Source organism: Ornithodoros turicata, chromosome 2 (genome assembly GCF_037126465.1).
Source record: "Ornithodoros turicata isolate Travis chromosome 2, ASM3712646v1, whole genome shotgun sequence".
NCBI lineage: Eukaryota > Metazoa > Arthropoda > Arachnida > Ixodida > Argasidae > Ornithodoros > Ornithodoros turicata.
This window is the reverse complement of record NC_088202.1, coordinates 26,689,487-26,710,240: the sequence shown is the minus strand read 5'-3', so window position 1 is coordinate 26,710,240 and position 20,754 is coordinate 26,689,487. Positions and strand designations below refer to the sequence as shown.

Here is a 20,754-nt window from a genome sequence, read left to right as displayed (position 1 = left end):
TAGTCTTTCATGATATGTGAGTTGTATGCCCATATATTGTAACAAAAGATCAGTCAGATGAAGGCAGTCTGACTGAGGTACGTAGAAAATTTAAATAATGTCCATACATATGATGATCCGAGTTTTTTTTTGCCTCACTGGCAAACATATATATAGCATCCACAACTAGAAGACATTACCAGAATCTAAGTGCTGTGAGGTAATATTTTATTTTACTAAATATATATCTTTTTTTTTAACGAAAGCCCTCATTTGTTCGGGGCAATGTTTCTCGATCTAGCGTTCCTGATGACGTTACCGTTGCTGGTAAATGTTAATCTTGTACGTCAGTAACTCCCCTGCAGAATACTACGCTACACCAACTTAAAGAAATCAGCAACTAAATTATCGAATCACTTAAATGCCAATAAAAAAGTCGACGACTCCGACGAATCGTTCAGCGCAGCACTATAAACCATTGGTTCATAAACACAGAAGCACTTGCACGTACTGTGGGCAGCAGATGGCAGATGTTGGTTTACTGCACGTAACATTTTGCCACAAGCTACACAGCGGCTGCAGCAAAATGGAATCTGACGTGACTCAGGGATTTCAGGACCCTTCAAAAAATCTTGAAACTGCCCATGGTATCTCTTTGAAACCGCTGAACAGGCAATACGGTACATATTAGGCGCACCTGCAGCTCAGTAGCAAAGGCACTGATAAAATGTTTGCAAAAAGAACAGCGATTTTCAACACACACAGCACCAAAACATGACACTCGTCACTCGTCGCTGCAACGACGATGGCGATGGCATAATGATGATGATGTTGGTGTCACTTCCGCTGGATTGGCATATGTGTTATTTAACATTTAACCTCCGCCACCCAATTATAATGAACGGCCACGGAAATTAACGAATGTTACAAAAAATAAGTACTCAATAAGCACGAGCTAAAGCAATGTTAATGACGTCTGCCCGCCTATCCAATCACCATCCATCATCCATCCATTCAACAAGTTCGAACCTGTTCAGTTTCAACCGTTGAAACTTCAAACCTTCAAACTTTCCGGACGCGCAACGGGTAGCAGTTGGGTCGTTGGGTCTTGGCGGCTGCACTCCAGTGGTTGTTATACGGAAATCTTTCTAAGTTCCAATCTCCCGCACGTTTTGTCTTGCAATTTTTGAGCATAGCGAGAACGTATGCCGTGCTGTCCAGTGGTAAAAACTGTTGAGCGCAGCAGAGCTCCCAGAGTACACTGTGGTGGACAGCGTTTCTTTGTTCTCTGGCTTTCAAGTTTAGGGGTGAGTTCAGTCTTCATTAAAAGTATCTGCCTGTTTCTGTGTACCGAATCGCATGTAGTAGAGATGCATGGCATAATATCGGAATATCGTTTCCTTTATCTATTTCGGCTTCGTATCACCGATTGAAGCACATTGGAAGTGTGGGTTGACCTGACTGCACTTGCATTCAAAGTAGAAATTAACGTTGTCTGTTCGGCAGTACAATGTTTCAGTAAGTGCCTTGGTTCGTCTTGGTGCTAAAACAAATACGGTATCACTAATTAACCATTGAGATTCACGAGTTTTCGATGACTGTTGAAGTCTTGAGTAAACGAAAGTCGACAGTTACGGTTTGCAGGGCGGACACGCCGGAACATAAATGCTGGTTAGTCCATTGTCATGTCAGCCCGACTTCGGTTGGTGCATTTTTCGCTGGTTGTGAAACCACACACTGAAAATTTTGCGCAAGTACTTTTGTTTGCATATCATGGTTTCATAGCAACTGCATTTTTCTTTTTATAGGTGCTTGGACTACCTTGCATCGGTGGATATGAAAATAGTGGTAACCTACCCTACGAAACATCTATTTGCACATAAGCTTAACAGTTCCTTGTGAGTTCAGGGGAAGCAGTTGTCTCTGACGTGTGACTGTGTTGTCCTCCAATGTTCCTGATGTTCGATGTGCCCCCTAATCTTACCCTAGAAGGAGCCTCTTTAAGTTTTTGTAAACAAAGTATTGCAAATACAGTTGGTGGAAGGCTCTAACTGCTTTCCATTTACATGGCTGTTGTGTGGTTAACGAAATTGAACTTTTTTTCAGATGCTGTGAAAGTCAGTAGGAACAGTCAGAAAGTGCGATGTAGAAGAAAGGACTGCCAGAAGCTTGCTAAAGAACCGCACAACATGTATGGGCAGCAGACAAAATATGCATCAAACGGTACAAAACTTGTATTTCTGTGCTTAGTCGTTTTGAAACATCCTTGGTATTGTATGGAGAACAGCGTGACTATGTCATTCCGTCTTACTTCACCCAAACAGCTATCTGGCAGTGGTGCAAGATTTGAGTTCCTAAAGGGCTTATTCACTGAAGTCACCACAGCGCCATACTATAGGTTCCTCAATGTTACGTCTTTGCATTTGTTCGCTGCGTTATGATTTTTAGGTGACAATTAACACCGAAAACATGGAAATTGCTTCGATATTCTACAAATCACAGAGCGACAAGTTTGAAACACCAGATATACGGCGAGTATAATATGGGTAACAGCTTGACTGGGATCTACAATATGGTGGCCGATGGCAGCAAATGTGCCTGCTAGCGACAGTGGCGATCTCCTGTGGATAACGTCATGTGAATAAACCTGATAATATTTGACGTGGTTATACAGCTCTTCCTTTGTATTGTCTTTTATAATATACACAGTGTTTATTTTTATCCTGTACAGAATTTTTGCATCAAAGTTATGAGAGCAGCACAGTTGTTGTTTTAGCGTAATGCAGTGATGGAAGTGCTGCGCCAATCATGGAGTGCTTCGCACTCGCCTGCTCGACCACGTAAGGTCGTGCATCGCGAGAAAACGCCTGTCACATTGATGTACTTTCACCAGGTGTCTTTCACAGCGACAGCTGTTACATCCTCGTTTCCCTGAGATCCTGGCAGCGTCCACATCAGGTAGTCACGCACAAATAGATGTTCAGCTGTTTCTGCAATTCGTGTTGTGTAGCTGTAACAGACCTGTGATTTTTGTACGTGCAGCTTATTTTCTTTATGTGTCTCTCAGATCAGTGTTGATACAGTTTTTGCACTTATGTGGCCAGACATGCATCCCATGAAAGAGTGTGCATAGCAACTCAACAAACTAGTTAGAACTAGCAGGCTACATAATGCTTTCTGACATGTTTTGTTCTATTCTCTAGCCATAGTGAGTCATTGGAGGCAGTGCTGCAGCACCAACAATCACTCATTAGAAGAAAGGACTGAGGTGGCCTTCAACACCCTGCTGCCAGTTCAACACTAATCCGTCAAAACACAAGACGCCTGCTTGGCAGTAAAGTCAATCCATTTTGAGACTGAGTTTTGTACCATAGACTTCGTGTGTGGTTTACTGTGAATAAATGTTCATGCTGAGATCAATGTTGCTATCAATTATATCACATTTCTGCATGAATGCATGCCAGGACGGTAGCAGGACTAGTCATGGTCTAAAGAGGGTGGCTAAAGTAAGGTACAGGAAATGTATAATCCTAGACCTGTTGCCTGAATGAAGGGACAAAATTGGTCTAGCTGTAGACTTCATGTCTAATACTTGGTTAAGTGTCTGTCCCTGTTCCAGGCATTAGGTCAAAAGAATGTCTAAATCTCGGCTAGTTACATAGACATCGGATGTCTAGGGCCTTTCTTAGACGAAAACCACTTTCTTAGACGAAAAGAGAATGTGCTTATTTCTTCTTCCACTCTGTATTTCTTTTGTCCATAGCTTTCCGACTTTGGGAAGATTTACAACAATGACAATGTCTCCCACTTTTACGTTAGGCAACTGCTTGTTGCTCTTTTCCGTGTTTTGTTCCATCTTCTCTTCCCAGGGAGAACATGGTGGGCTAGTAGACGTCTAAATGACGTATAAAAAAAGAGATAAGGAATGTCTATAGAATGTCTAGGCACTAGACCAAATGTCAAGTATCCGTCCACTAGACGTCAAATAACACGTCTAACATTACGCCACCTAACCATCTATGGTTAGGTGGCGTAATGTTAGACCCCAGAGGTGTGGATCATCCCCAGAGGTGTGAAGGCTTATACATACTTGTCACAGACAGTTGGACAGTCTTGCAAGGTGCTCCTGAATCTGTTATGGTCAGCGTGTGTGCTGCACTTGCCAAATTTGTAGTTTGTTGTTTCGCAGCTTATTACAATTGCAAATGCTGCTACTGAAGCGCAAGTATGTTCATCTGTGTGGGAAATGCCACGATTTCTAACATGAGGCAACAAATGACCAGCTATTGTCCTGTGTGAACCAGTCTTTTCTTGGTTACGGCTTTGTTCAGTAGCACAAATGAGACAGGTAACTTAGTATATCCTGTTTCTGCAGGAAGGCGCGACTGCTGTGCCAGGACCGATTGTGGTATACGTAACAGACAAGCTTATTCGTTGTGGTGGAACTCCGGAACAGAAGATACGTCTGAGATACCACAGCATTGGAAGAGGCGCTCATCCTTTGTTTGTGCGTCTACTGCATGAAAAGCTTAATCTACCCGTCTGCATTCGCTCAGCTACTTGGCCTTCTGCACACCAAGGTGCTTAGGGACTGGAACTCTCATAAAGGTTGTATAAAGCCACAAATGGCAGCCTTGTTAGACATAATTACATGATAAGTGCCTGTGATAATCTCAGTGCATATGTGCATTCATGTTTGGCCATGATACTCCTAGTGCCTAGCGTGCGCTTTTGTGATCTTTTTCTCTTTTTTTTTTACAGGGCGTTCATTAAAACCGACCAGAGCCCTTCACGAAGCGAGCGGTGGGTGGAAAGTGGAGGATATCTTTGTGGCACTTGAGTTAAAAACGTGCTACTTTTGATGCAGCATGTATTTCTATAACTCAAGTGCCACAAACATAGCCTCTGGTTTCCATCTGTCGGCCAGTTTGTGAAGCGCTCTGGTCATTTTTTAATAACGCACCCCCTTAGACTTTTGCGATATATTGATTCTCGACATATTTTTTGTAGCAGTTTAAACACAGCTGCTCCCGTGATAATGGATGTGCGGGGGACAGTCCATGTTCTTTCCATTTTTGAAGCTTTTATAAATATGAGAGATACATATATCGCTCCTCATTTTATGTCTAATGTGTGCTATATATTTGATTTCTATTTTCTTTTTGAGGTACAGCTTGCGCCAAAAGCCCACAGAATGTGCAAACAGCATTTTTTCCCACACCGCACCACCGTAGTGGCGGCCGGAAGTTGACGAAAGCAAGCCATCGGACTCATTCACATTGAGGGCCTCTGCACAGGCAGCGGCCCACTGTTGCGTTCGCTGCAGCTACCTCACCAGAGCAGGCCCGAGTATTTCACCAGACAGCTGTCTGTCGCAGTGGAGAACTGAAAGATAACAAGAATGAGGTGAAAGCGAACACAGTTGGGTTCTGCATTTTGTTTTTATGTTACTTTTAATTTTTTGTCCTTCTCTTTTGTCTGAGGATTCCAATGTCGCTCCGGGTCATTCCTGTTATCTTCCAGTTGTGCACGACGACTGTCTGGTGAAATGCTCGAGGCTGTGGTGTGACTACACCATGGTGCGCCTCTGCTGCGCTCCTCGAAGTGAATGAGCCCTCTGCTTCCGCCAACTTCCGGCTGCCGCTAGGGTGGTATTACGCCGGGGAAAAAACACTGTTCGGGCGTTCCGTGGACTTATGGCGTATGCTGTACTTGAAGCACAGGTGTTCCCGTGAGAATGGATGTGCAAGGGGCAGTTCATGTTCTTGTCATTTTTTTTATAAATAAGCTTTATAGACTTTTGATGTACTCTTTGTGAGACTTCTGGTGCCTTGAACACGAGTGTTCCGGTGATAATGGACATGCAAGTCCATGTTCTTGTCATTTTTGAAGGTTTTTATAAATAAAAAATAGATACATATTTCTGTTTATTTCATGGCCAATGTGTTCTATGAGCTTCATAACTGCCCTTGGTATGTACCGTATATCTACTGCCCGCTTCTGATAACATTTTTCCCCTTTCTTGATTATGGCGGGCAATTTTGTTGGAGGCAAAGGGGCTTCACCGTTTGTTCTCCGTGCCAGCATTCGTAACTGGACATACGTCGGGCGTGATGAATAGAGCACTTCACTGTATTCAAGGACAGCTGCACCAGGTTGGGAGAAAAGTTTCTGAAATGCAAGAACTTTGTATTCAACTTCTTCCGGCCTTCCCAGCGGCCTTCCGGGAGGACTTGTTGAACATAATCCTTGGTATAGATCAGCTCAAGGATTCTGGTCAACAAGTGTTCCCCTAAGTCCGCGGTGAAGAATGAGAAAAGTGAATACAAAGTTCCCGCAGTTCAGAAGCTTTTGCCCCAAGCTGTACATCCATGAACCCAACATTCACGTGGATGCACGCTTTCCTTACTTTGCAAAAATGCTGTCGTAGCTACCGATGTTTCGCATTGCAGCTGAGCGCTGCCGCGAAGAATTTACAGTGCTCCGGTATGATACTGATTTGCCTTTGTCTTGTGCAGCATTGTACAGAAGCTGGTGGAAAACGCGAATTTTCTAGTTCCACTCTCCCAGCCTCTAGAGAATGCTGGTTGAACAGAACTCTTGGGATTGGCAGGGTCGTAGACTGTTCAACTTGCGTTCCTGAAAGGCTGCCGGCTGGCTGGGAGAACGGAAATACGAAATTCGCGCGTCCCAGAAACTTCTGTTCGAAGCTGTACACCATTTCAGTCATGTACCACATACGCGTGGTACCATCTGCGCATCGTGCCGTCTGATCGCGTGCCATCTCCGCCTTGTGCCATCTGGGATATGTGCCGTCTGCGCGGAGTGCCGCATAACGTGCCAAATAGCTATACGGCAAAGAATGCCCCCTTTTTTTACTTATATAGTCGGCACATTAGATGGAACCGGGATTAGAGTGTATACTTTCCATGATGTTGACGACTGATATTTTCATGTGGTCCAGGCCCAGAAACCGTACAGGTACCCAGGTCCCATATCCATAGTCCGTTTCAGGTCCAGAAACCGCACAGAAGATACGCGAGTGAGTTTGTGCGACCTGAGCCTAAGCATATTGTTAAGTTAAGCTTTTTTTTAGGAAGGGTGAAAAACCATCTGAGATGTTTTTTTTTTTAAACATTGACCACTAATTGGACCACTTGCAAGGAGCCACATTCGGAATTTTTCCAAGACGAAAGTTGCTTTGCTGAACAGAGGGGGAGGATTTTCAACGAAAATGATAGCGCAATCGGCGTAAAGAAGACATGTGTTAGAGAGATACTCAGGTAGGTATACTTGGTACATGTATACTTGGAAGAGAAAGGGATCGAGAAATGAGCCTTGTGTCACAACTGAGTGCAAAGGTCTTTTGAGCAGAGTGAGTGGCGTACCATACTTTTCCAGTTTGGCGAGGACAATATGTCGTCTATCAGATCAAATGCTCTAGAGAGGTGGATAACGATTATCAGTACAAGCAGTTCCCCATCTATATTCACTTTAATTTTCGAAAATTTTCGAATTTTCACGAAAATCGTTAAAAAGCCGTTTGGATTCGAAGAATACTTTTAATCGTCGGAGCATTGCCTTTTCGATCACGTTGCCGACAGATGAGAACAACGACACTGGTCGAACATTGCCAACGGCCCATTTTTCACATTTCTTATGCACTGGTATTCGCCTAATAATTAATTACAATTAATTAATTTAATTCCCGAGAGGTTAGCAGCTAAAAAGAATTCATTGAACGATACAGACAGAGGTTGAGCCAAGAAAATAGAGAAGCGTTTTAAAGATGGTGATGGTATACCGTCATCACCACAGTATTTTAATGGTTTCGAGGATTCGACAGCAGAAAAAGATAGGCATTTGGCTAGAAATCCAGGGTATAGCCAGAACGTGTGTTTTAAGTCTTGGACAACATGAAAGGACGAGTTGATATTTTAGACAGGAGCGTTGATAGTAGCAAAGTTTATACGAGAAAAACAACCTGAAATTTTCTCCTGAGATAGAGTACAGGGGGAACGGACAACCAATCACGCTCTTCCCATCTCTCTTACATGCTTCTGACTCACTCATGCAGGCCCATGTTCGAATCTTGGCGTCAGCACATTTTTCCTGAGTTATTTGATTTAATCGATTGTCGTGCATTTGGAGGCTTACGTGTTGCGTTTGTCCATTAAAGGGACTATCGCATCCGGGAACGTATGTATGATACCGATAGGGTAATGTTCGTCAACGCTTCAGAGTTAACTTTGCCAACTTTCTCTTCCCATAACAGCTTACATATTACGTAAACGAGTTTTAAAGGTCCGCATTCCATCTGCAGCCAACACGACGATGACGTAAGCCAGGCACACGAATTGGAGCGCAGTGCAGGCGATTGTCTCCGAGATCGTCTGCTTGGCGTTCGCATCGCACTATAATAAGTGAAAAGTCCTCGGTAAATACGCTGACTTTTGCTTACCAGTGTGAGTGCAGACGTAACCATGTTACATGAAACACGGCGTTACGCTCCTGACTGTACGAACACGTTCAATGTTAACCGGAAACAAAATTCCGCGAGCTGGTAACAGAGAAGACGCCGTCCCCTAGCATTACGCCTCGCCCGCGCGCCTGTCGGTCGGTTGCCAAGGCTACCAAGGCCCCTCCGGCCACTCCGTGATTGGTATTCTCCATGTCAAAGGGCGCGCAGTGATTGGCCTCGTCCGTGTGACGTTTCCAGAGAGGGAATCCCGGAATGCGTCGTCTGCTCTTGCCAAGTTTGAAGTCAAACTACACAGGAACAACGCTGCCGATTCGCGTCGGGTTTTCAGTGTTATTATCGGCGATGAACACGGAGTAAAAAAAAACACTACAGTTTCGGAATCGATCGGGACGGATGCGATAGTCCCTTTAAGTGTCGGCTAATTCGCATTTTTAAGGACCTACAAGTACATACCAGCTTTCATGCTTCTTGTGGGAGAGTTCTCGATAATGTAAAAGCCTGAGTCTGCATATACGCCACCTTGTCAATTGAGAGCTCTCGACTACACAGAGAATAAGTGTTGTCGGAGAAAATCTGCCTTTGAAACCAGGAATCAGGAAAAGGAACCAGGAGAACCAGGAACGTTTTTTTCCCCTGTCTCGGGACGAGTGCTGTTCTGAATAAAGCAGAAATGTGATGCTATCGCCGAGAGATGGCGTCACTTGCGCCAGACGGGAATGCAAAACGATGACTTCAGTGCACCCCGTGCTTCAACGTGCTCCCCATTCCCCTACCGCAAAAGGAGATGGAGTGGGTGGCTGCTGGTTTCGAACACACTGCACTAAAAGCTCAGGAAGCGGACATGTTGGCAATTAAGACATCTCGGTGCACCCATAGTCTTCATCCCAGCGAAGAGCCTCAGTAACACGCTAACCATCATCACGGGAGTACGTACAGGGCTGTGAATAGATATTGGGACACCCCTCAAAACGACGGCATCACGTCCCGGTCGACGTTTCGGAGTTCTGATCTTCCTTTATAAGATTCGCCATGATTGAGAAGCGCAGATAACATATTTCGTTTTTACACAAACCTGTTCGAATCTTAAGATGTTCCAAAAGCTGGGTGATGTCATGACGAAAAGAACTGTACACTGGTTTGAACAGGAACATGATGAGGGTAGACAGCAACCAGGAGATTATTATACCATTGTCACACGGAGCCTCTCACTTTTTCTCAATATTTTCACCCGTACCTCTAAGCCTATCGTCGAGGCTACGCACTGGGTCAGTCGAAGAGAAGTGAAGTGAGTTTGGGGAACTCACTAAATCGTTAGTGCACTTTCTTGCGAGTGTCACTAAAAGATGTCATGTGATAGCAATGTCACTGAGTGGAAGTGTCCCTTGTTGAAAGTGCCCCTAAATTAGTCCGTCAGACAGGGGTATTATAAGAGGTCAGAATGCACACTAGGGAGAGAGCCGCGACTGACGTCGCACGCTGAAGGGTCGTCTCGTACGTTCCACGAAAGCTCCTCGAATCATGGCGCGTATGAGGCGACCCTTCAGTGTGCGACCTGTTGTTTCTGTTACCATACGATTACGATTGTCATTTCTGTCATGACAGTGTACAGTTCTTTTCGTCTGTTTGGATTTGCAAAATACAAAGTGTTTGCTACCAGCGTGCTGCGCGGTACGGCATACCACTAGTTCAGTCGCAGAGCATTAGCGGGGCGTACATACGTGCATAGCCGACAGTGATGGAAAGGGAGTCACAGTTTTCGCGGGGATTTAAAAATAAATAGAGTAAGGACGTACCGCATCTGGCGAAGAGCGCTAGCAGGAACGGCACGACACAAAGGAGTGGATGAAACATAGTTGCTGCATGGAGGAGATTCTTCCGCGTTTTTGTAGTAGAGCGTCGCGAACTTTCCGCCCGCTGACGCAGTGGGAAAGTAGTGTTTTAAAACTTCACGTTTGCACATGTCCATTAACATCAGTTGATTGATTTGTAAAAGAAAAAAATGGATTAACGTGAGTTAATAGGTAGCCAGAGCAATGTTGTGAAGAAGAGCCTTGCACACAGCTGCTAGGGTTAACGTTGTAATGTGTTTTGTGTGTCTCATTGATATTTGGATGTCATTTCCTGAGATACAATGACGTCCTGTTTGCCGCACCTCGAAATCATTTCGCACAAACAATTGAAGGTATAGCAAGGTATAGCCGTAGTTGCTGTTGCGCCACAAAAACCTCAATCACTGGCGTGAATTGAAGGTATACGTAGCAAAACTCATTTCAGCATGCAGCCATCACTAATCAGCAAGCGCTGTCAAAATGAGTGACAACAATAACAGAACTTTATGTCAGGAAACACTGTTTGTGTGCGAATGAAGCGAAATTACTGTCTGGACGGTAATTGCCCTGCGAGGCTTGCACTTTATTCCTGCTGAAATGTTCAAAAGGAAGACCAACGAGTGCACTTTTCTAAACATTGGTGGTCCAGTTGTTCGTTGGCAATGGCTGTCACTGCTATTCTCAAAAAGTTGACAGCGCGAAGCAGTATCTCAGGTAGGTATCTCGGGAAGGGGGGGGGGTGATATGTTTATTACGAAAAGGAAAAAAAAGCAAGCAGAAAGGAAAGGTCAGCCAGAGAGAAGTCGACTTGTTATTCTTTGTAGAAAAAAGAGAAAAGGAAAGAGAAAGGAAAAGGAGACAAAAAAGAAACAGAAAAGGAAAAATACGCAAGCGGCACATGGGCAGCAGGGGGGCATGAGTGCACGATCGCTCAGAGGCAGTCTATTAGCCCAGAGTCACCCAGGAAGCATAATAGGGCTCTGGTAACAGCCCATTGCTTCTGCCCTACAGGGCCCAGTAGGGTGGCCAAAGAGAGGTATCTGTGCCCCAGGGTAGATAGGCGGTGCGTGAGTGCAGTCCGAGGAGCGGCATGTCTTGGACAGGTCAAGAGTAAGTGATGGGTGTCGGCGTCGGTGGAGCAGGAGGGGCACGCCGAAGAGGGACGCTGCTTGATCTTGAACTGGAAGGTGGAGTACGGGCGACATTCAGGCGAAGACGATGGAGAGCTGACTCTTCCTTTCGAGACAGCCGTAGCGACACAGTGAAGGCCATCTTCGGGTCAATGCGGTGGAGCAAGGTGTTGGCTGCGACAGTGTTTTCCATGAAAAGGCGGGTGTCGGAGGAAAAGCGCCGGCGGCTGTGTATGCGGCAGACGGAGGGTGATAACGGGATGACAGTGTTGCACTCAGTTGCGCCATGAGCGCGCCTCGCTGCTGCGTCGGCACGTGTGTTTCCCGGCAAGCCAATCTTGCTTGGCACCCACTGAAACCCCACGGAGTGGCCGGAGGTGACGAGGAGGTTGTGCACAGTCAGGATCAGTGAGCGAATGTCAGGAACGACTTGCGAGGGAGGCGAAGACAGAGCCTCCAGCGCCGACTTGCTGTCTGTGAGGACTGTCCAGCTTCCAGGTGGTCGAGAGGATACAAGCTTCAGTGCTTCGTGGATGGCTACAAGCTCCGCTTCGGTGGACGACGTTTCGTGGGGAAGCTTGAAGGCGTGTTCGATGTTTTCGGAAGGGAGGAACAGTGCTGCTGTGGAGACGCCCGCGGAGACTGAGCCGTCGGTATATATTTGCAGTCGCTGGCTGTGTAGGGCGTCCAGGTGCTCCAGCACGAGGTAGCGCAGGACAGGGGAGTCGGGTAGGTAGCTCGGGTTAGCAATGTTCTGGTCACCTTTTTGTTTTGAAGAAATGGAATACAATAGAATATAATATATATAGAAAGAGAAAATGGGAAGCTGTTCCAGGACATGATGAGGTAAACACGACGCAGAACACAAAGAGACACAAAATGCAGGGCATAAGGGAAGGAAACAAAACAGCGCCACAGGTCTCACCGGTTCAAGGACGCAAGTAATCAAAGCAAATTTTTTTTTCATGTACAAGGAAATTGATATGAAGGTTCACACATGCCCCCCTTGAAAAAATTGTATTTCTCGCTTAGATAACGTAATCGAGGGCTTGCTGACACATTTATCTCAATTATCAGATATAAAGTAAGCTTCAATGATTTCCCGAGTAGTCTGCATTCTAGATTCCCCCAAAATAGTGGTACTTCCACATTCAGGTTTACATGAGCATCTGCTACAATGAAACTCTATCCAGAAGGCGTACCTTTAGGTACACTGGTGCTCTTTTGGTCTAATATTAGCACATCTGCCTGTCCGTCCGATGTACACTTTTTTACATAAGAATGGGATAGAATACGCCACACCAGTTATACAAGGAATAAACTTCTGAATATGCTTGCTATTGCACAAATAGCCTGATCATTTTTGTTCCTATACCAACAAAAACCACCTAGCTTATTTGGCGCTGACGAGACCGTGGGGGCGAGATATCTGTTAGCGACCTTTTTGATATTGTGTGTTACACGGTGAACATAAAAGGCAGTACAGCAGGTTCCACGGGGTCTACCCTCCTTTCTTTTTACAGTTCCAAGGATATATGGCACGAGCTCCTCTACAACTCCCTCAATAAGGTGGCCAGGTATCCACCGTGAAGTAACCGTTTATGTTGCTGGATGAATGAAGAGCTAATCGAATGCTGGCACGATCTATCTAGAGCAGACGTAAAAGTTACCGTCGCAATAGCCCTCTTGGCTAGTTTAGAATGGGAGGAGTCATGAGATAGCATCTGTTTGACTGATATGGCGGCATAAATTAAACAAATATTAGGAACAGAACGATGCAACTTGAGATCAATATACTGTAAGGGTACATTTATGCTGCAGCATCGCTGCTGGCACATGGCACATCGCTGTTTGGCGATGACGAAACAAACACATGTATCTCTGTGGGCGCGTTCATGCTGCAGCATCGCTGCTTGCCAAAGATGCACGCCATGATCATCGCCACAACAATGCTGCCAAACATGTTTGAACATGCCCGGGGACTACCTGACTTCTGGCGATGACAGGTCAAACACAGAGCTTTCTGTTGGTGCATTTACCCTGCAGCCTGGCTGCTCGCTTATCCTCGCCGCTGCTTGCCGCTCTGCTCGCTGCACCTAGGAATGTAAACATGTTTGTCTTCCTGGTATCATTGATGACTGGCGTCTTGAAATCCGAACTGCGATTGGTTGTGATGAAGTCGGTTTCCTCCTTCCCACTTTTCCTCGTTTCCATTCTTCCCCAGTTTTCACCGCTTTCTATGTTTATCTGTCACCGATAACAATGATATAGCGAAAGCGAGCAGCATCTTGAGCAATCTGCAGGGTAAACGCACCCTAGCGGTTATGCGAGCAGCGATGTGCTTGAAGCTGCAGCGAGCAGCGAGCAGCGATGCTGCAGCATAAATGTGCCCTTATCCTCGCCGCTGCTTGCCGCTCTGCTCGCTGCACCTAGGAATGTAAACATGTTTGTCTTCCTGGTATCATTGATGACTGGCGTCTTGAAATCCGACCTGCGATTGGTTGTGATGAAGTCGGTTTCCTCCTTCCCACTTTTCCTCGTTTCCATCCTTCCACAGTGAACGCTGCTAGGCGACTGATATAGCGAAAGCGAGCAGCATCTTGAGCAATCTGCAGGGTAAACGCACCCTAGCGGTTATGCGAGCAGCGATGTGCTTGAAGCTGCAGCGAGCAGCGAGCAGCGATGCTGCAGCATAAATGTACCCTAAGGATTCTTCTCTAAGCACTTCAAAGGTAAACCGAAGTCCAGAACCCTGTGCCCGAAAAACATCTAGTATCTGATTCACAAAGGTGTTGTCAGCATTGCCACACCGCTGGTTGTAAAAGACAAGGTAGTGTTCAACGTACCTAAAAACCTTGGTAACACCTATACACTTCAGGGGCTCAATAGCATTCCTATATCAACAAATGACAGGAACAGGTCACGGAGTACAGGGGCAACTGCTGACCCCATGCAGATAGCTTTTTTCTGTATGTAGCGTTACTGTTGGTCAAAAATGTAGGTAGAGGAAAGGTAACATTTCAGGAGTTCCAGAGAACTATCACCTGAGACACCGCACGTACTCTGAAAAGCCACCAGACCCCAAATCTCGGTACTTCCTTTGACCACCATAAATAACTCACAGTGAGCAATAGAGTAAAATACACCTTCTACATCTTCTGGAAACTTAGCGTTTCACTGTAGCAGATGTGAATGTAAACCTGACTTTTGAAGTATACAACTATTTTGGGGAAATCTAGAATGCAGACCACTCGAGAAATTATTGAAGCTTACCCAAGCAGCACAATGTACCGAAAGCCGGGTGCAATGGGGGTGGACGGGTAGGTGGAAGGCCTTGAACAAACTCTTGAAACTAAAGAACATTGATAAGACACATACCGTCCACCCCCATTGCACTCGACTTTCAGTACATTGTGCTGCTTGGGTAGTTTACATCTGATAATGGAGATAACTGCGTCAGCAAGCCGTCGATTACGTTATCTGAGCGAGAGATACAATTTCTTCAAGGTGGGCATGGGTGAACCTTCATATCAACTTCCTTGTACAAGAAAAAAAAATCAGTTTTGATTACTCGGTGCTTGAACCGGTGAGATCTGTGGCGCTGTTTTGTTTCCTTCCTTTTTGCCCTGCATTTCGTGTCAGTAAAGTTGGAGGTGACGCTCGTCCTGTCTGCTCCTCCGTGCCAATTTGTCTTTTGTGTCGTGTTTACCTCATCATGCATTCACACCAACTACCCCAACTGCTCGTCGTGTTACTGTTCCAGGACGCTTGTGATTTTTGAAAAATTGAAGTTTATGTCGTTGTAGTCGTACATACGCTATACATAAGCTACGCAAACACTCATATCTCGATACTAAATTATTGGTTTCGACATTAAATATTTCGATATCCATGTTTCGAATACGAAGCACATATATAGTTTATCGTAACAAATTCTGCAACCATAGTTGGAACTGTCACACACAGGCATAGCTGGGCGAACTCACTCATGAGGGGCCTTATGAGTGTCTTACACCCTCACGCCCATGAGATGAAGGTGAGTGAAGGGAAGCTGGCAATGGGGCCTACCGTGAGTGCAGTCAAGAGGTCTTGTGCCTCATGAGGCCTACCATGAGTGCACTCCCCCGATGAGGCTCTTGAACAGAGTCTTTGAGGCGGTACGTGGTACTTTAAAGGAGCGCTGTACACGACATTAGCAACTTTGTTCAATTTTATTTAACTTCTGCCGGAACACAGCAGAGCAATGCAATTTGGATTAGAGTTTACCGCTTTGGTGCAAGCGGTACAACCATCGGCATTTCGCAGTTTAGAGGGGCGGTGCACACGCTTTTAGAAATTTTATTTAGCTCCTGCCGGAAGCACGGCAGAACAAATTAATTTGAATTACTGTTTACCGCTTTGGTGCAGGCATACAACGACTGGCATATTGCATTTTAAAGGGGCGGTGCACAGGTTTTTAGAAACCTTATGCAACTCGAACAAGAAGCACAGCGGGGCAATGTAATTAGAATTAATGTTTAAATTAAAGCACGATAATTCGGGAAAAGCAGCAGCAGAGCCTTTTAAAAATAGGGAACGACGTTGTATCAGGGTGCCACAGGCAATATACCGACGACTTGTGCTCTGCCCTTCTACTGGAATTGTAACAGCGGCGACGGTAAAATTTGGAAAAGGCGGCAGCAGAGTCCTTTAAAATGAGCAAAACTCTTGTATGACAATTATGCCATACCGAAATGCACACGAGGGCAAACACACCCTCATGTCCTCGCAAACAGGCCTCACTAGCAAGCCTCAGGCCAGACCGTCAACCATTCAAGCCTTAGGCCTCACATTCAGGCCTCACCACCATTCAAGCCTTTACGTCCTCACGAGTGAGCACGTCACAAATAAAAGTTTCTGAATAACCGGCAATATGAAATATATTGACCTCCTCCTGGAAACTTTGCTTTGTTTTGTGATCGCATGATCTACTGATTGCATTTTGCAAGGCTCTTATGAAGGTCCTTTATTTGCGTAAGATGCTTTTACAGCTTTCGAATGATTGGATCTGAATGGTAATACAGGTTTCCCTGTCCTTTGTTCATATTCCCTACAGAACATTCCTTTTTCTAAGTGAATGAGGAAGTCCGAAATTGAATTTTGCCGTTCGCTGGAATCTCACCGCTGAAACAGGGTCCCTAAGAATTTTCCACAAAAGTATCTTCGATTGCTTGTTTCCTATTTGAATCTGATCATAAAAGTATTCGGGTATAGGGAGGTTCGACTGGAGTTTGCCGCGCGACGCTAGCGCCGTGTTTCTCCCCTGGCGGTAACGGTTAGCAAAGTTTCCAGGTAGAACGTTGTAGGTCGCTGTAGTAGTTGCAGGAGAAGAACGGAATTTTTTGCTCGCATTTCGATTTCGATTAGTTGGCTCTTCATGCAGCTATATTGACGCAATGTCCGAGAATGTATTGCCCTTGGAAAGTGTTCGACGTGGGAGAGGGCTCGCGTTTATTGTTGTGTTGTTAAGTGCACAAAACAGCATGAAGAAAACTGCAGGCCTCGGCCCTCCCGTAACCTTCCATTCCTGAACAGGGAAATCGTGTGAAAAGACAAGTGGAAGGCTTGGATTACCGCAGTTTGCCGTATAAAGTAAGTTCGCTGCTTTCATAGCCTGGCATTGATGTTGATATGTAGAACGAATGATGAGTTAATTGTTACTTGTGTCCAATCGAGTGCGTCTTACGTACCTAGAGTATTTGCCGATGTGTACAAGCGGAATGTTTCTGACGGTTCCAGAAGCAAAAGGCGGAATTTGATTTGCATTTGTTAGAACAGGTCGCTGTTCTCAGCACGTCATTTTCCGTTCGGTAGAACAACGTGCCCGCGTTGCAGGTTCTTGCGCATGTTAAGATCTTTATTAAGACTTTTGCCCTATGAACGATAGATGGATGAAACGGCACTGGATGAAACGGATGAAACTGTATGATTTCATGTGTGTCGATAACTTACGGAGGAAGATACTCCGACTCTTTTATGGCACGTGATTCCGGATTTCTGGCACATGTCTCTTCAGGAGGTGTACTGAGCGATAAGGGTTTCCCCACAATCAGTACAACAATCTCTAAGCAAGGGGCTATGCTTGTCATGTCATCATTTAACGCAGGAAGAGCGGGGGGGGGGGGAGGCAGCTATGTATTGCGGACATGGAGAGAACCCCTATGTCTAAGAGTGTATACACTCTTAGACATAAACTTCACCACATAACACACTCCTAGCCAACCATCATCCCGAATGACAACGTTCTCGCCCCTAATTTGTTGAAAACGGGAGGCGCAGCCTATTCTGTGCCGTGCATAATGGCACAAAATAGGCTCCGCCTCCCGTTTTCAACAAATCTAGAGCAAGAACGTTGTCATTCGGGATTATGGTTGGCTAGGAGCGTGCTATGTGGTGAAGTTCATTTTTAAGAGTGTATCATCGCCCAGGTTACGGTACACGTGGAAAGGGCAATGCAAATTTTGAAATTGTTCAACATATAGAACAACCGTGTGGTACTGACGCTCATCCCTCACATAGGGAAGATGATGCATGTCTATGCATGTCTCGCGAATCTCCAAAGTCCTATAATAAATGCTTCAGCTCCTTGATACGGTGGCCATTCACTGTTTCCAGTACTAAACACAGTCCCCATAGCTGTGCGAGATCACTTGTCTTGTCTGCTACTGTTTTATGGTAAGGAGGTATGTCAATTTGATTGAGTTGCTATGTCACTTCACTGACAACTGTGTTATTCTCATATGTGAGTGACTGGACGGCATTGTGCTATGCGAGTTTGTAATTTTGAGGCTATTTTCTTTCTATAACCTTTGGGAAGCTGCTCGTATGTTCAACGGGCATCCTGTGCTCACGAGTCATGCTCCAAAAATAAAACAGTATTTCTGGTTACCCATTCATGCTAGCTTGTAAGTCAAAATTTCTTCGACCGTTTCACTGTGATAGGAGAGGCTCACATTGGACTGTAAAGTGCATTTATTATAAACATTCAGCAATCCTACATGATGCTGTTTTTGATTCAAAACGAGTGTGTGCATCGACTTCGGTGTCTTACAGGCCCCTCAATAATAATAATAATAATAATAATAATCAAATCAAATCAAATCTTTATTAACTGAAAGTGGACAGTAGATATCAGGCGGGTCCGCCTAAGCCCGAAGGCTTGTTACGCGGGGCCCGGCAGCAGCGACAAACACTACTTGTGTTTATAAGGTTAAACATACATTGGAAGCATGGTTGATATCTAATACATAATACGTAATTATACGTAAGATTAACTTAACAAAAGCATGGCACGTAATGGGAACTGACTGGTGGTTACATTCCAAGTAGGTAGACAGTTCAGTTCACGAGCAGTTCAATTCTTGTTATATAGAGAGCATTCCGTAGGGGACATTTAACGGGGTGCCCTGAGTGATATGGTGTCAACGTGATGTTTATAGAATAAATCCCTCAATGATTGCTTTAGCTGACGTTTCGAATTTATATGCAGTATTTCACTTGGGAGCTGGTTAAAGACTGCTGGCACATAGTAGTTTCTACAATAAGTTCCATATCGTGTGACAGTGGTCGGTGTGAAGAAACGGACCGGTTCGATCCTGAGTTGCCTGGTTCGAACTACAGGTATCGTAAATTGATCCATCCAGAAATACTTCAAAGCTACTGAATAGACAAAAAGATTATTGAGACAGTGAAGTCTAGCCATTGCAAAGATGTCGGAAGAGGCTACGGAATCCGAAGCCCGCACAATATTTTTTAAGCAGTTACGAAGAATAGAGTTAATTTTGGATTTCCCCGTCTCGTTACAATGGCTGAAAAGAGTGATGCCGTAGCGCAGAACACTATAGCCCAGGCTGTCCAAGACCGTTCTTCTGATCTTCTGCGGAGTGATATAGCGTAAACGGTATAGAACGCAGGACATCTGTCTTAACCTTGCACATACGTAGGCCAAATGTTGGTTCCACGACATGTCCGAGTTAAAGGTGATGCCTAAGTATTTCACGGCGTCACTGTAAGCTAATCGATCGCATTCACATCTCATACAATGTGGGCTATGTAAAGTTAGAGGGATCAGAGCTGGCAATCGTTTCAAAGGGTAATGGAAGACGATCAGTTGAGTGTTTTACCGGTTAATGCCGATTTGGTTTTTCGAGAACCAGTCCCAAACAGCGCAGGTGTCTTTTTGCGGTAGGCTAACGCAGGTAGCGTAGTCCACATATACTGATGCCAGTACGGTGGCGTCTGCGTATTGATAGAGTCGGCAACGTGTGATTACGGTCGCGAGATCATTGATATAGAGGTTAAATAATAAAGGAGCAAGCACAGACCCTTGAGGGACACCACTATTGACCGGTAAGGTTGTACTATGTTCTCCACAGACCAACACGTACTGCGTTCTGTCTTTTAAAAAATTTTCAAGCCACTGAAATATTCGACCACGAAAACCGTAAGCTTCGACTTTTTCTAGGAGGATAGAGTGGGATACCGTGTCAAAAGTTTTAGCGAGGTCAAGTAATAAACATGTGACAAACATATTCTTTTCGAAGGAAGAGTAAATTAAATCAGCAAAGTCATCGAGTAAGAGGTTCGTGCCTCGCGCTGCTATGAATCCGTATTGTGTGGGAGCAATTGTACCGTTTATCTGCAGAAAATCGGACATAATTATTGAAACGTATTTTTCCATGATTGCAGCTAAGGTTGGGAGTAAGGAAATCGGGCGGTAATTTTCCACGGAACTCCTGTTACCCTTTTTATAAATAGGTCTGATAATGGCCCGTTTTAATGCGTCGGGGATAACGCCCGTAGTAAAGGCCCCGTTAAAGATATAAAGAAGGCTATTACTAATCAAATCGTAATTCCGTTTTATATCAGCTATTTGGATCTGGTCACAGCCAGCTGATCGGAAAGACAAACCCTTAACGATAGTCCGAAGCTCTGGTCCGATCATGTCTGGTAATGCACATGTATCGGGCACAGAACCGGACGCGCAAACATATGGCAACCAGTCATTGTTGTTACAATAGACAGTTGCAAAATAAGAGCTGAAATCTTCGGCCAACCCTCGGGTGGAGGAGAAGTTCCGGTGTATAGAGTCATCTAGGTTGCCTCCACGCGGGTGTCCTCTGAGCTCAGCTATTAGGTGCCAGGTGGCCTTAGGGTTCTGCCTGTTAACATTAAATGCGTTAACGTAATAAGATTTCTTTGCCAGTCGTATCATAGCAGTGACCTTGTTCCTCACATCTTTATACTGCATTTTCAGATAATCGTCACCTGGGTACCGGCGACATCTCCTCCACAG

General features: G+C 45.1%; 1 protein-coding gene across 2 annotated transcripts in view; it reads right to left on the bottom strand.

The window, feature by feature from the left end:
- The window catches only part of LOC135383252 (tissue factor pathway inhibitor-like), a 54,535-nt gene extending 44,156 nt beyond the window's left edge, over nucleotides 1–10,379 (bottom strand). For both annotated transcript variants that reach the window (XM_064612791.1, XM_064612793.1), the window contains exon 1: nucleotides 10,255–10,379. In XM_064612791.1, coding sequence (XP_064468861.1) covers nucleotides 10,255–10,312 — 58 coding nt within the window. In that variant the 5' untranslated portion in view covers nucleotides 10,313–10,379. The remainder of the gene's footprint in view (nucleotides 1–10,254) is intronic.
- Nucleotides 10,380–20,754: the final 10,375 nt, after the last annotated feature.